The 11,635-nt window shown below is 47.2% G+C and overlaps 1 protein-coding gene across 3 annotated transcripts; it reads left to right on the plus strand.

Moving 5' to 3' along the window:
- Positions 1 to 2,637: 2,637 nt before the first annotated feature.
- On the plus strand, positions 2,638 to 10,104 carry TOR1AIP2 (torsin 1A interacting protein 2). 3 transcript variants are annotated; one of them, XM_057427279.1, is made up of 6 exons: positions 2,638 to 3,040; positions 3,967 to 4,167; positions 5,974 to 6,270; positions 6,479 to 6,799; positions 7,197 to 7,361; positions 8,233 to 10,104. In XM_057427279.1, exons 2-6 carry the CDS (start codon positions 4,134 to 4,136, stop codon positions 8,997 to 8,999), a joined length of 1,584 nt encoding a protein of 527 aa, XP_057283262.1. In that variant the 5' UTR covers positions 2,638 to 3,040; positions 3,967 to 4,133; the 3' UTR covers positions 9,000 to 10,104. The 3 variants fall into 3 exon arrangements, with proteins under 3 accessions (XP_057283262.1, XP_057283264.1, XP_057283263.1); XM_057427281.1 differs by having other exon boundaries at positions 7,197 to 7,295; XM_057427280.1 differs by having other exon boundaries at positions 5,977 to 6,270.
- The last annotated feature ends 1,531 nt before the right edge of the window (positions 10,105 to 11,635 follow it).

Here is an 11,635-nt window from a genome sequence, read left to right on the forward strand (position 1 = left end):
GAAGACTCCCAGGTGCAAAGTTTGCGCGCTTTACGGTCGGTGCTCACTGTAACAGGGCACGCACGGGAGTTGTGCTTGGAACTGTTGCACACCTGCGTATGTCTGGTAAAACCAGGCGGTTTTCACGTCTTTCAGCAGGGGACTGGCGTTTTCTGTAACTGTTGCATAGATGGTTACCGGAGCAGCAAACAGTTCACGACCAGTTCAGAATCAAGCTGCTAAGCAAATAGAGATCTTTTTACAAATCCCAAAGGGTTTTACATGCTAAAAAAACCCAAACAAACCAAAAGCCAAGAACAAGGAAGATGATATCTGTTATCTGTAGTGGCAGTATCTTCATCTCCCATGCTCTAAAATATGTATGTTCATGTTTGATGTTAGTTGTTTTGCAGGGTTGTAAATAGTTAGGTGTTCTGTGTGCTCAAATGAGAAGGCTGGGTGAGGGAAGTGCCATTCAGTCTTCTGCTACTGTATTGACTGTACATGTATTTAAAACCCCACGATTTTAATGCTGTACTATTGCACCATAAATATTCCAGCTTCATTTAGAAGCAAGTGAGTATTTGTGAGACATGAGGCACTGGAATAGGTTGCCCAGGGAGGTTGTGAATGCTCCATCCCTGGCGGTGTTCAAGACCAGGTTGGACGAGGCCTTGGGTGATAGTGTGAGGTGTCCCTGCCCATGGCAGGGGGGTTGGAACTAGATGATCTTAAGGTCCTTTCCAACCCTAACGATTCTATGATTCTATGACATTACACATACCTCCTTCTGTACCAGCAACAGAGTACATGTTATTTTTTTAAGATGTAAAAGCAGAACACAGATATTGAGCAATGTTTTCTAATGGAGAAATGAAAGAGGATGTAACAAATACCACATCAGGAGGTTTCAAAGTACAGCTGAACCATCATGCAGTTCAAACCAAGTAGAAGATGACCTGCTGATTCCTGACCGAGTGTGGAACTACAGCTTCTACTATCAATTTATTCACAAGTTTCCAAACAAAGTTTCTAAACGACTACCTTGTGTAAATACTTACATAGCATGACCTTCATAATTCACCTGGTCACTGCTGATTCTCCTGCAGATTGAGAGAAAATGTTTTTCTTGTTTAAATAAAATCCTTTCTCAAACTTGAGTAAAAAAAAAGACTGGATTTGTTAAGTTACAATACTATATCCCAGCTCTTATCCCATGACTTTGTGGACACTAAAGGAAGAAAAGCAGCATAAGATAATGTCAACATGCCTTTTTGTAAGAGTTTTGTGATGGTGGATGTCTTCATGTCATAGACCTACCAGTTAATTCTCCTGCCAAACTGCTTTTTGGGTTCTCATCCTGCACAGGATGAAGCTATCCCTTAACTTCATCACACACCTCTTTCCTCACCACTTGCTATGCTGGCATTCCACCACAGATTTCATGACTCTTATGCTTCCCTGATGAGGCCCCTCCCTCTGCCTGCTCCCAGTTGCCTCCTGTAGTGAAGGGACTGGCTAGTTGTAAGGACAGAAGGATGTAAAATACTTTGATTTTCATGACACCTTTGACACCTGCAGCTCCCATCTGCTTTGCCCATGTTGGCTATCTCTTATGGCTAGAAGCAGACCAAGTCAAATGTGCCACTGGCTGGGATATGAGATGGACAGCAACCAAGAGCAGGGTGCTTGGGAGATCTTGGTCTCCATACATGAGCCTCTCAGGCTTTTTCCTCCCTGCTTTGTCATTCTGTTGGTTTTACAGCCTCTACTGAATCCAGTAGGAGGTTGGCCATTATAAAGGAATGTGCTGAATCTACCAGGGAGGGAGGGGATGGCCACCAGCATCAGAGTGACTGTGTGAGTCTCAGAGGAAGCCACTGCTTTTCTGTGCTCCTGAAGAGAAGGTGCAATTCTGCAGTTGCTACATGCACTGTGCCCATACATGCCTCACCTTCCTGATATGACCGGCATCGGTATTGATACCTATGCACACGCTCACCTCTTGTGTAGTGTGACACGTGTTTCATTATTGCTCAGTTACAATACAGTCAAATGATGGACACACAGTTGGCCATAGGGCAGGAGGCAGCTTGTGAAGGCCTGGGAAGAGACAGAGATGGAGCAGGGCACACTCTGGCTGGTTCTGTCCCGGGGCACAAGCAGCCCCTTTCTGGCTTGGCATCCCCAGTGGAAGTTGCCACCTCTGTGCTGCTGCTCCTTGTGCCTTTCTCCTGGCATGCCCTGCACCATGCCACTGCTTCCTATGAAAAGTGTTCTGGGCAGGGGGGGGGAACAGGGAAGAGGCTGGAACTTTTCCCCTGTGTGGGCACAAGAAGTCAGATCAGCACTTTTTGGAAAACCATTGCCCAAATGAGGCCAGAAGCAGCTGCACACACTCTCTCTGACCTTTCCGCATTGCAGTCTCTGGACCACACTGGACAGGAAGCACTGCGGGGCTCCCCACCCCTTACCCTCCAGGCTGACGCTAGACACTCCATTTCACAGCCCATGGCTCCCCATCTTCCCTGCACTTGCACAGTGTGACATTTCCAGAGCCCGGGGTTTGCTGGCTACACGTTTGGCTTTTTTTCTTTTTCTTGTGGCACTTTTAATCTACATAAATCAACTCTCAAAACAGTTCCCTCCTCACTGTCATTTAGTTTAAATTTGCAGCGTTGTTACTTAATGCAGGAAGCTGATGGTCATCCAGTTTGCCAGAAAGAAACTGCGCACGATCGCATTCAGAAATACAGCCAAAGAAAAGAAGTTACAGTTTCCTGAACGCTCCCGAGAACGGCTGCGGAAAATCCGCCCGCCTTTGGTGAGAAGGAGCGAAGGAGAACTACAGCTCCCAGCAGCCTGCCGGCACCCGGGGAAGGGCAGAGTTCACTGTCACGTTGACAGTGGATGACTAAGGGTGTGTGTCGGGTGCCGGGGCAGTCCGGCCCCCAGCGGAGCCGAAAGGCCTCTGGGAAGGGCAAGTGGAGTGGCCAGCGCTGCCCTCCTCCTGCCGCCCCTGCTTCACTTCGGCGCCCTGAGCAGCTCCGAACCTGCCCGGGTAAGCGTCTGACTCTGCAAACCACTTTGTTCCTCTGACTTCCTTCTTCTGCCAGAGGCAGCAGCACAGGGAGGGGAGGGACGAGAGCTGGGCGGCAAGGAGCAGCAGTTTTACACCCTCCCACCCTGCCTCCCAAATCTGGTGTTTAGCAGGAAAGCTCAACTGTAGAGACAGTGCGGCTGGGAGAAGGTGCCCCGCTATGCTAGACGGGCTGCTGAGAAGGCTGCGCTTGAGATTTCTGTATGGAAATCCCCATAAACCACTCCCAGTGGGGAAAGCTGCTCAGGAGTTTTCCGTGCTGCACGGATTTCCGCAGGCAGGCATTGCTGTTGTGAAGCCATCCACTTTCTGAGGTTACACTAGCAGGCCAGCATGGCCATCCAGTCCCAAAGCATTTTAGCAGAGGGGGAAGTATTTCTGGGGGTGTAGGAGAGTCAGGGTGTTGCTCCATGTTCACAGCACCCAGCTAGGGCACTGCTGAGGGTCGGCTGGGGGTAACAGTGCTGCACACAGGCCAGTCGGTGTTTCTGTCAGTGGCTTCCCCTCCCAGCACCACTGTCTCCCGTTCTGACGTGCCAGAGGCAGGAAGGTAAGGTGGAACAGGCTCACTGCTCTGTGTCGGCCTGGCTGTGGGATCCCAGGTGCCTGGAAGCACATGGGGCAGCCTGCCAAGCCCCAGGCTCCAGGCCTGCCATCTCAAGAGCGCATGAGTCCATCCAGGTCCACCTGGGTGACAAACCGGTGCCTCCCTCCACTGGCTTGCCCCAAGACAGCAGCCTGCGGGAAGCAAAATATCTAATAGCTCTTGGGCTAAAGGTTTCAGTTTATCAGCAGTATCCGTCCATTTTCATATCACCTTGGTAATCGAGGAGGGAGTAGCCTCCTTCTTTACCATGAATCACTGCTCCTGTGTTTCTGGTTATCAGGTTTATGGGCATTTAATAGCAACTCCCAAGACCTAGACAGGATGGTGTCTGTGAGGAGGGTAGGATTTGATCAGCCACTCAGACAGCAGGGAGATACGTCTTCTTATGACCAAAGAAGAAAGTGAAACAAAACGGTGCAGAAGCCAGAGCTCCAGGGAAGAAAGAAAATGAAAGAAAATCCAAGTGTGGATCTCTCTGGAGGTAAGTGAATCATATGCTTAACTCCATCTACTAGGAAAACCCCTTTGCAAGAACACTTCAACAGTGATATGGAAAACCTAAACAAAATAATAATAATAAAAAAAAAAAAATCCCCTCTTTTCCAGACCCAGAAAAGCAAGTTGCTATCTTTTTTTGAAGGGTGAAAGATTAACAAGTTATTTCAGTTTTGGATTCCAGTCTGCAACAGGTTTACACTCTGTGTCCAGAATGGCAGCGCAAGAAAGGCTAAAGATGCAGCTACAGCTGGGAGAGCTTTCTTCGCTGCATCCCAGTGCTTCCCATCTACAGATGCTTACATAATAGGCCAGTTTTCCATCACCTATGGATGGAAAACCTCTGGAGGAGGCACAGCAAGGAGTACTGTTTGTACCCAGCTTGAATAGCAGGATACCTTGAGGTTCTTCCTGGTTCAGTTTCTACCCTGTACTTACATCTTCCATGTGCCTCATTATGACTACTATATATTTCAGTGATACTGTGATGCTGTAACTAATTCAGATCCATCCTAAGTGATCAGAAGTTTTCCCATCATAATCAGCAACAAGGAATGTAAAAGTCATGCTCCAAAGGACAGCATGTTCTGACATGTGACAAGGGCACGTTTTTCTCCATTTTCAAATTAGCGGGGAGTTCCTTGCCATTTTTATCAGTCTTTATTCTAGTTTTAGCATAATCATTTCTGTCATTATAGTGCTTGATCATTCATAAGGAGTTTTCCACAAATAGTGCCTGAAATTTGAGCTGCACTGTTTGGTTTTGTAAGATTCAAAATGTGTTACAAACACTTTCAGTGTTCTGAGTAAGTATTTCTCTATTGAATTATGCTCCACTGTTTGCTTTTAATTATGTGTTACCATAGCTGTCTGGGAGAGCAGCTCCAGAACAGGAGCAGAGAAGGAGCATGAGCAGAGCTGACATTTACAATTCAAACAGATGCTTGAAGTGCTTTTGTGTAACTATTCTGGCCAGTTCTCAACAACAACCTTAGAAATTCTTCAAATCCATCACCTTAATTTGCCAACCTAGGAAACCCCACTATCTGTGGAAGGTGTGGCAACATATCCTACCACATAATAAAAGAATTGCTCGCCCCAGCATGCACATAGACTGGGATTGAGTTAACTTTGCTCACAGCAGCCTGTACAGTGCTGTGTTTTGGATTTGTGTTTAAAAAAAAATAGTGTTGATAACACAGCAGTGTTTTGGTGATGGCTGAACAGTGCTGGTGTGGCATCAAGGCTTTCTCTTCCCCCCTCCTCTCCACAGTGCTGGTGTGGCATCAAGGCTTTCTCTTCCCCCCTCCTCTCCACAGTGCTGGCGTGGCATCAAGGCTTTCTCTTCCCCCCTCCTCTCCCTGCTCCAAACAAATAATTGGGGGGGGGGGGGGAGAAGATTGGGTGGAGACCCAAGGTGGGAAATGGGTTATTGCATAAAGTGTAACATCACACTCAGTAACAAAAAACGATACAGGAAGAAAGGGAGAGGGGGTTTGGTTCAGGCTGGACAGTGCTCAAAGAGTGGCCTGGCATCAGTCCACTTGTAGGAGATGGTGAGCAATTGCCTTTGCGTTGCTTGTGGTTTCCCCTCCTCTCCTTCACTTATTCAGCTGTCCTGATCTCAAGCCGTGAGTTTTCTCACTTTCGGTCACCTATTCTCTCCCCCGTCTCACCTGGGGTAGATGTTTCTGAAATGCAAGAACTGGGAATTTTACAGGGTGGTGGTAAAGCACAGGGTATTCTTGATTCCTGTATGCCTAGCTGAGCTTCTGAACTCTGATCTCAACAGCAGGGCCAGCCCAGGATGAGGATCAGAGCACAGCAGAGCATCCTGTCCACCAAGAGCCCACCCAAGAAACACTTGAGCACCAAGTGGCAAGCAGGTGGCCTGAGACCTCCTGCAAACTAGAGGAGGACTCTTCAGTATGTAAATCACCAACTCCTGATGGAGACACAACACTGTCTGATTTAGCTGGCCCCACAGCAGAGAAGGTTAACCAGGAAGCTGAAATAGCACTGGAAGAATCTGGGAAAACAAGTGATGGTGTCTCCAAAAGATGCCAGGAAGAAGATGACTTGGATGAAGGTGAGTCTCTCCCCATCCAGCATTTCCAAAAATCCAAAAATCTCTATATAGAGATATCTGACCCAGGTAAAGTGCTGTGTTCACTGCCTTGTGTTCATCTGTATAGAGAATCATCAAATGTGTTTCCAAAAATGCAGGAGGGGGTTGTTGGTTCTTGAATAAGACCAAAGAGAGATAAGTGTAGGTCTGCAAATTTTATTCCCCATAGCCAAGCTGGCCCATGATAAAATGGACAGCAAAGGAGACAGCCCTGTACAGCAGGAAACACGGGAGGACCAGGAGATAAGCAGGCAATATGAAAGCTCCTACACAGCAGAGGAAGATGCTTCATCAAGAAGCAAGTCACTAAGCTCTGACAGTAAAGTGACACATTCGTCTGTGACTGCCACAGAAGATATCACAAAGGACCCCTTGCCAGAGAAGGGCACCAGTGCTCCTCTCTTAGATCAGGAGCCAGAAGAGAACATGGAGCAAGAAACACAGGAAAATGGATCCCAAGGCATGTTAAGGAACAGACATGGGATGAAAGGTGAGCTGGTGGCTGCATGTTGCTGCTCTTCCACTATTCACATGCCTACACTTTGCATAGGTGTTAGAAAAATGGTAAGGTGAAATCTCTAGTGCTTATTGTCAATTCTCCAGAGTCAAGCATGAAAGAAGGTATAAGAAACTATCTGGCTTCTCTCTTTCTCTCTCCTTTGGGTACTGTCCTGCATGAAATCACACTGCACTCTGCATTATCTTTCTCCTTCCCCTGCTCAAATAGCAGACTGTCAAGACTCAAAGCAGTATTAATGCAAAGCAGTATTGACTTCTAACTCTTTCCCTCAGCTGGGAGCTCCTGGCAGCTCTGTTGCTTTTCTTATTACAGCTCAATTTACCTGTTCCCTCAACCGTGAGTGGCACATTTCTTTTTCTTACTGTAGGGCACACATCTCCAAAGCCAGAGGCTCAGTCCTGCTTGCAGAATATCACCACTCAAAACACAGACCAGGAGAAGGCAAAAAAGTCCCTCTTCCTGAAAGGTGAGGAAAAGAAGCTTCCCTTGCATGTTACTCATCGACTGGAAGGCCCTGATCCTCCAGGAACAAGTAATGAAGCACATTTAATAATTCTTCTCTCTTGGGACCTTTCACAGCCTTTTCTGAGGGCTTGAGGGAAAAAACATTCCCTTAAAAATAGGCTCTGTTTGAACCTATAGTAACAGCTTTCATCCAGTTCTGAGTACTCCAAAGCAGGCATACATGCTCATGAAAAGCATGTTCAGACTGCTGGGATTACCCTGGCATGCCCTGGGAGGTCTGATGCCACTACATTGATGGTTTCCCTTCCCAGTCTCTCTCTGTGTCATGGGGCCCCAAGCAGGAACTGTGATGCTGATCTGGAGAGGGACAGAAGCAGTTGTGTCTGGACCTTGCTGTCCTTTTTGGGGCAGAAGCATGGTAGCCTTTGTTCACCCAGCATAGCTAGGAGGAAGGCAGAGAACACAACACTTTAGCTGGGTCAGACACCTGTATATAGAATCATAGAATCAGCTAGGTTGGAAAAGTCGTTTAAGATCATCCTGCCCAACCTTTACTGAAGGACTGCAAAGTCCCCCACTAAACCATGTCACTATGTGGAGATAGGTACTCTGAAGAGCCACAAACCTTAAAGCAAACAGAGAGGGTGAAAGAAAAGCTTGTAGCTGCAATTTCCTCAGGAAATTCTGCGCAAAAAAGCTTTGTCCTTGCCTCCATCTCTGGAGCTGTAGCCCCCCCATCTGGTGGGTAGCCGCGTGGGCGGAGCAGCTGCTTCATTCTTGGGTCCCCAGAGAACGTCAATTTGAACCACTTTCCTAGTGTAGGGGAAAAGGTCTGAAATGAGAAAAAAGAACCTTCATAGCTACTTTGTAGCATATCATTGCAGGTCACTTGGGACTGACTTCTGTTCCCCATCTTGGGTCTTTCCCCTGTTGAACAGGGCTTATCACCTTGAGCCTTCTATTGCTTGGTCTCTGCCTACTCTGCTTCAGCAACCCAACCTCCAGTTCCCAGCAAGCCCCCAAGAACCCCACGGTGGAGGCATTCCTGTTGCAGTTCAACCAGCTGCAGGAGAGGTTTCCGGGGCAGAGTCCTCAACTCTGGCTTCGTGGGCGCAAGTTCCTGCAGAAGCACCTCAATGCATCTCACCACACACAGCCAGCCATCATTATCTTTACAGCTGCCCGCAAGGGTGAGCAGACCTTGCGATGCCTTAGCACCCATGTGGCTGACACCTACTCGGCTGCCCTACATGGCAGCACGGTCCAGATTGATGGCATGGGGAAATCCAGGCTCCAGAGTGACAAGGCCAAGCTGGAGGTGGACATGGAGCTGAGCTCAGCTTTCCAGGCTAGGAGCCATGCTGCAGTGATCCACCGCTTTGAGTTGCTGCCGGCAGGGGCCACCCTCATTTTCTACAAATATTGTGACCATGAAAGTGCTGCTTTCAAGGACGTGGCCCTGCTGCTGACTGTGCTGCTGGAGGAGGAGATGCTGGAGACCCACATCAGCCTCCAGCAGGCGGAGGAGAGTGTCCGCGACTTCCTCTGGGCCAAGTTCATTGACACCAGGACCCCCAGCTCCCATGACCACATGGACTCTGACAAGTTCAGTGGTCTGTGGAGCCGCATCTCCCACCTGGTCCTACCGATCTACCCAGTGCAGGCCATCGAGAAGGGAGGCTGCCAGGTCCACACCAAACCCTAGGGGCAGAGGCTGCCAGAGCCCCTAGAGGAGGGTTGGACAATGGTCCTGTCAGCTCTGGTGGAGGCATGCACAAACAGTGCTATTTCTTTTCAATTTGTTTCTTGTATCTTCCTGGAAAGAGTTTGACAGGTGTAAGTTGATTCAGGCTGTTTGCCAGCCTGGAGATGATAGATTGCACACTTCCTTCTGGCAGATGGGAAGAGTGGGTACTCTAGACTGCTAATTGCACAGGAGAACATTGCTGTGTGGGGAGGCAGGAGGGAAAACAAGACTTTGCAGGTAGAATTTCTATCAGAAGATACACAAATAACATACACAACTAGTATTCCAGAAAGATACTTCAGTATCTCTTTCATTTCTCCCTGCCTCTTAGTTTGCTAATGTCATGTACATTGGTCTCCGAATGTACTTTATCTAGAAGGTTTCTCTCCATTTTCAGAGTGCTGCTGAAACACAGGAAGGTCAAATTCCTCAAAGCCCAACATTTTGAAGGCATACTTCAAAAAGAAAACTCATTTGCTAGTCAGGGGTTTGACCAGTCAGTCCTGATAGGGTCACACTTGCACAGACAGCTTGACACCTTGCAAAGACCAGATCCTAAATATGGAATGTCCAAACAAGCCTGCAATTCAGAAATCCCCTAAACATCAATTAGAAGAAACTTCAGAGAGCAGTGAAACAGAAACCGCCTCACTGTTGCTCTGATTGCACAGGTAAAAGAATTAGTAACACAGTTTAACTTATGCTACCTCTTTTAAAAAGTGTCCACTCTTGATCCCTTTGCTGCCACGAGACTATGGCTACATCTTTGGGCTGATGCATCAGCTTTGGCCCTACATGATGGATTGTTCTTCACCTGGGTCTCTGATCTGTGTGAGGACAGGAAGCCTGTCTCTCCCCAGCTCACTTTTATTGATGAATGTAGATGTTAGCATTGATATTTATTTCAAATCACATAGGGTAGCACTCCAGGTCTTTGCCCTCCAAAGGTACATTGGCCTCCCTGACAGGCAGCTGGTGCTCTGTCATTTGCTAAAGCAACTAGGAACAGAGCTGGGATTTGCTGGTAAAGACAAAATCTCTCATGTTAACACTAAAATTCCCCCCAAAAGCAAGTCGGTTTCTTACTGTGCCTCCTCTTCTGCATACCAGGAAGAAAAATCTGAGTCCTGGAAACACTGTGTTGCCCCTGCACACTGCACTTTTGCAGGTGCTCTGGGACTCTGGGACAGAGCAGCCAACTCAGGGAACACCTCAGGGGTAGGTGCAGGTTGCAGCATTTATAGCAACACAACAACCTGCCCCGGGTGTCAGACCCTCGTGCCTACAGAGTTGTCTGCCAGGGAAGGAGCCGCTGTAGCAGAGCATGGCTTATTTCCATATAAGCAGCACAGACTGGGGCCTTACAGAGCCAGGCTCTGTATCCGAACAGGACACAAATTGAGAACACTATGGTGTTTTTACAAGCAGCACATGTGAGTGCTTCTTAGAGCAACTGGACCCTGGTGCTGTCCAGGTCTCCTGCCAATGGTGCCTTGCTGATGTGCCCCACTGATGGGCCAGCTGAGGTACAACCCTGCACCCTAAAACCACAGCCTGTCTCTTCTTTCCTCCTGCTGCGTGCCTTGACGTCTCTTAGGAGATATGTGGCCACTAACTTGGAGGAGGGGACAAAACGAAGGAAGAGGAAGGGGTTATTTGTTCATGTTCTAGTCAAAGGACAACTTTGTTGGTTGGGGACATGAAGACACAACCAAAGAGTTTTAACCGTGACAAACACTAGGCTAGATGTGAGTTACCTGCTGCAGCTCAGCATCAGCAGGGCAGCCCAGGGCATGGTTTTGTATAAGATATAGGTTGCTTCCTCCCCTTCCTCCTTTTTATTGGTAAACATTACTTTGGTAACAGAAAATACTGTTTCTGCTCTGCGCAGTTCAGTATGGGCGTTGATGTAAGAACCAGCAGACCATGTCAATATCTCGAAGGAAGTCTGTATTTTAATGTTATCTCACTCTCAGTTTTATGCTCTGTTTTTGTAATGCATAGCCAGGGTATGGAAGGCCAAATTCACACTGCTTGGACACATCACTGTAAGCTCCATCCACCTGAGCTGGTCTAATACAGACATAGATATTTTTATGACCTTTTAAAGACAAACTGTCTGCTTGCTTCTGAACCAAAACTTCTATTTAAAAATAAATAATGAGATTGCAAAAGAAACCAGAAGTTCTTAAACTGAGACTGGACTCTTACCATACGTATTCTGCTTTTGTGATTGGTTGGTTTATTTGCTTGCTTTTTTGATAGTGTTTTTTGTTGGGTTTTTTTTTTTTTGGTGTTTTGGTTTTGCTCTTTCTTTTTTCCCCTCCACTAGCTATTTTCAGTTTATTAAGGAAAAGGGATCATTATATATTGACAAAGTTTTTTTTTAGGCCAGGGCTATATTTGTGGAAGTAAATCGAATATTAGCTTTTACCAGAAAAAAAACAAACAACCCTTTTCTCAGTTGTTTGGGGCAAACATTTGCAGCTTTTTCAACTAAAGCAAAAGTAAAAACAAACCCCCAAACAGCCGCTGAATTCAGCGCAGACTGGAACATACTGAGGTTTGCGTAATGCTTAATGATAATAATTAAA

This window comes from Pezoporus wallicus, unplaced genomic scaffold, assembly GCF_028554395.1.
Source record: "Pezoporus wallicus isolate ANWC-B61680 ecotype Strahan unplaced genomic scaffold, APGP_CSIRO_Pwel_v1 scaffold_7107, whole genome shotgun sequence".
In the NCBI taxonomy this organism is placed as follows: domain Eukaryota; kingdom Metazoa; phylum Chordata; class Aves; order Psittaciformes; family Psittacidae; genus Pezoporus; species Pezoporus wallicus.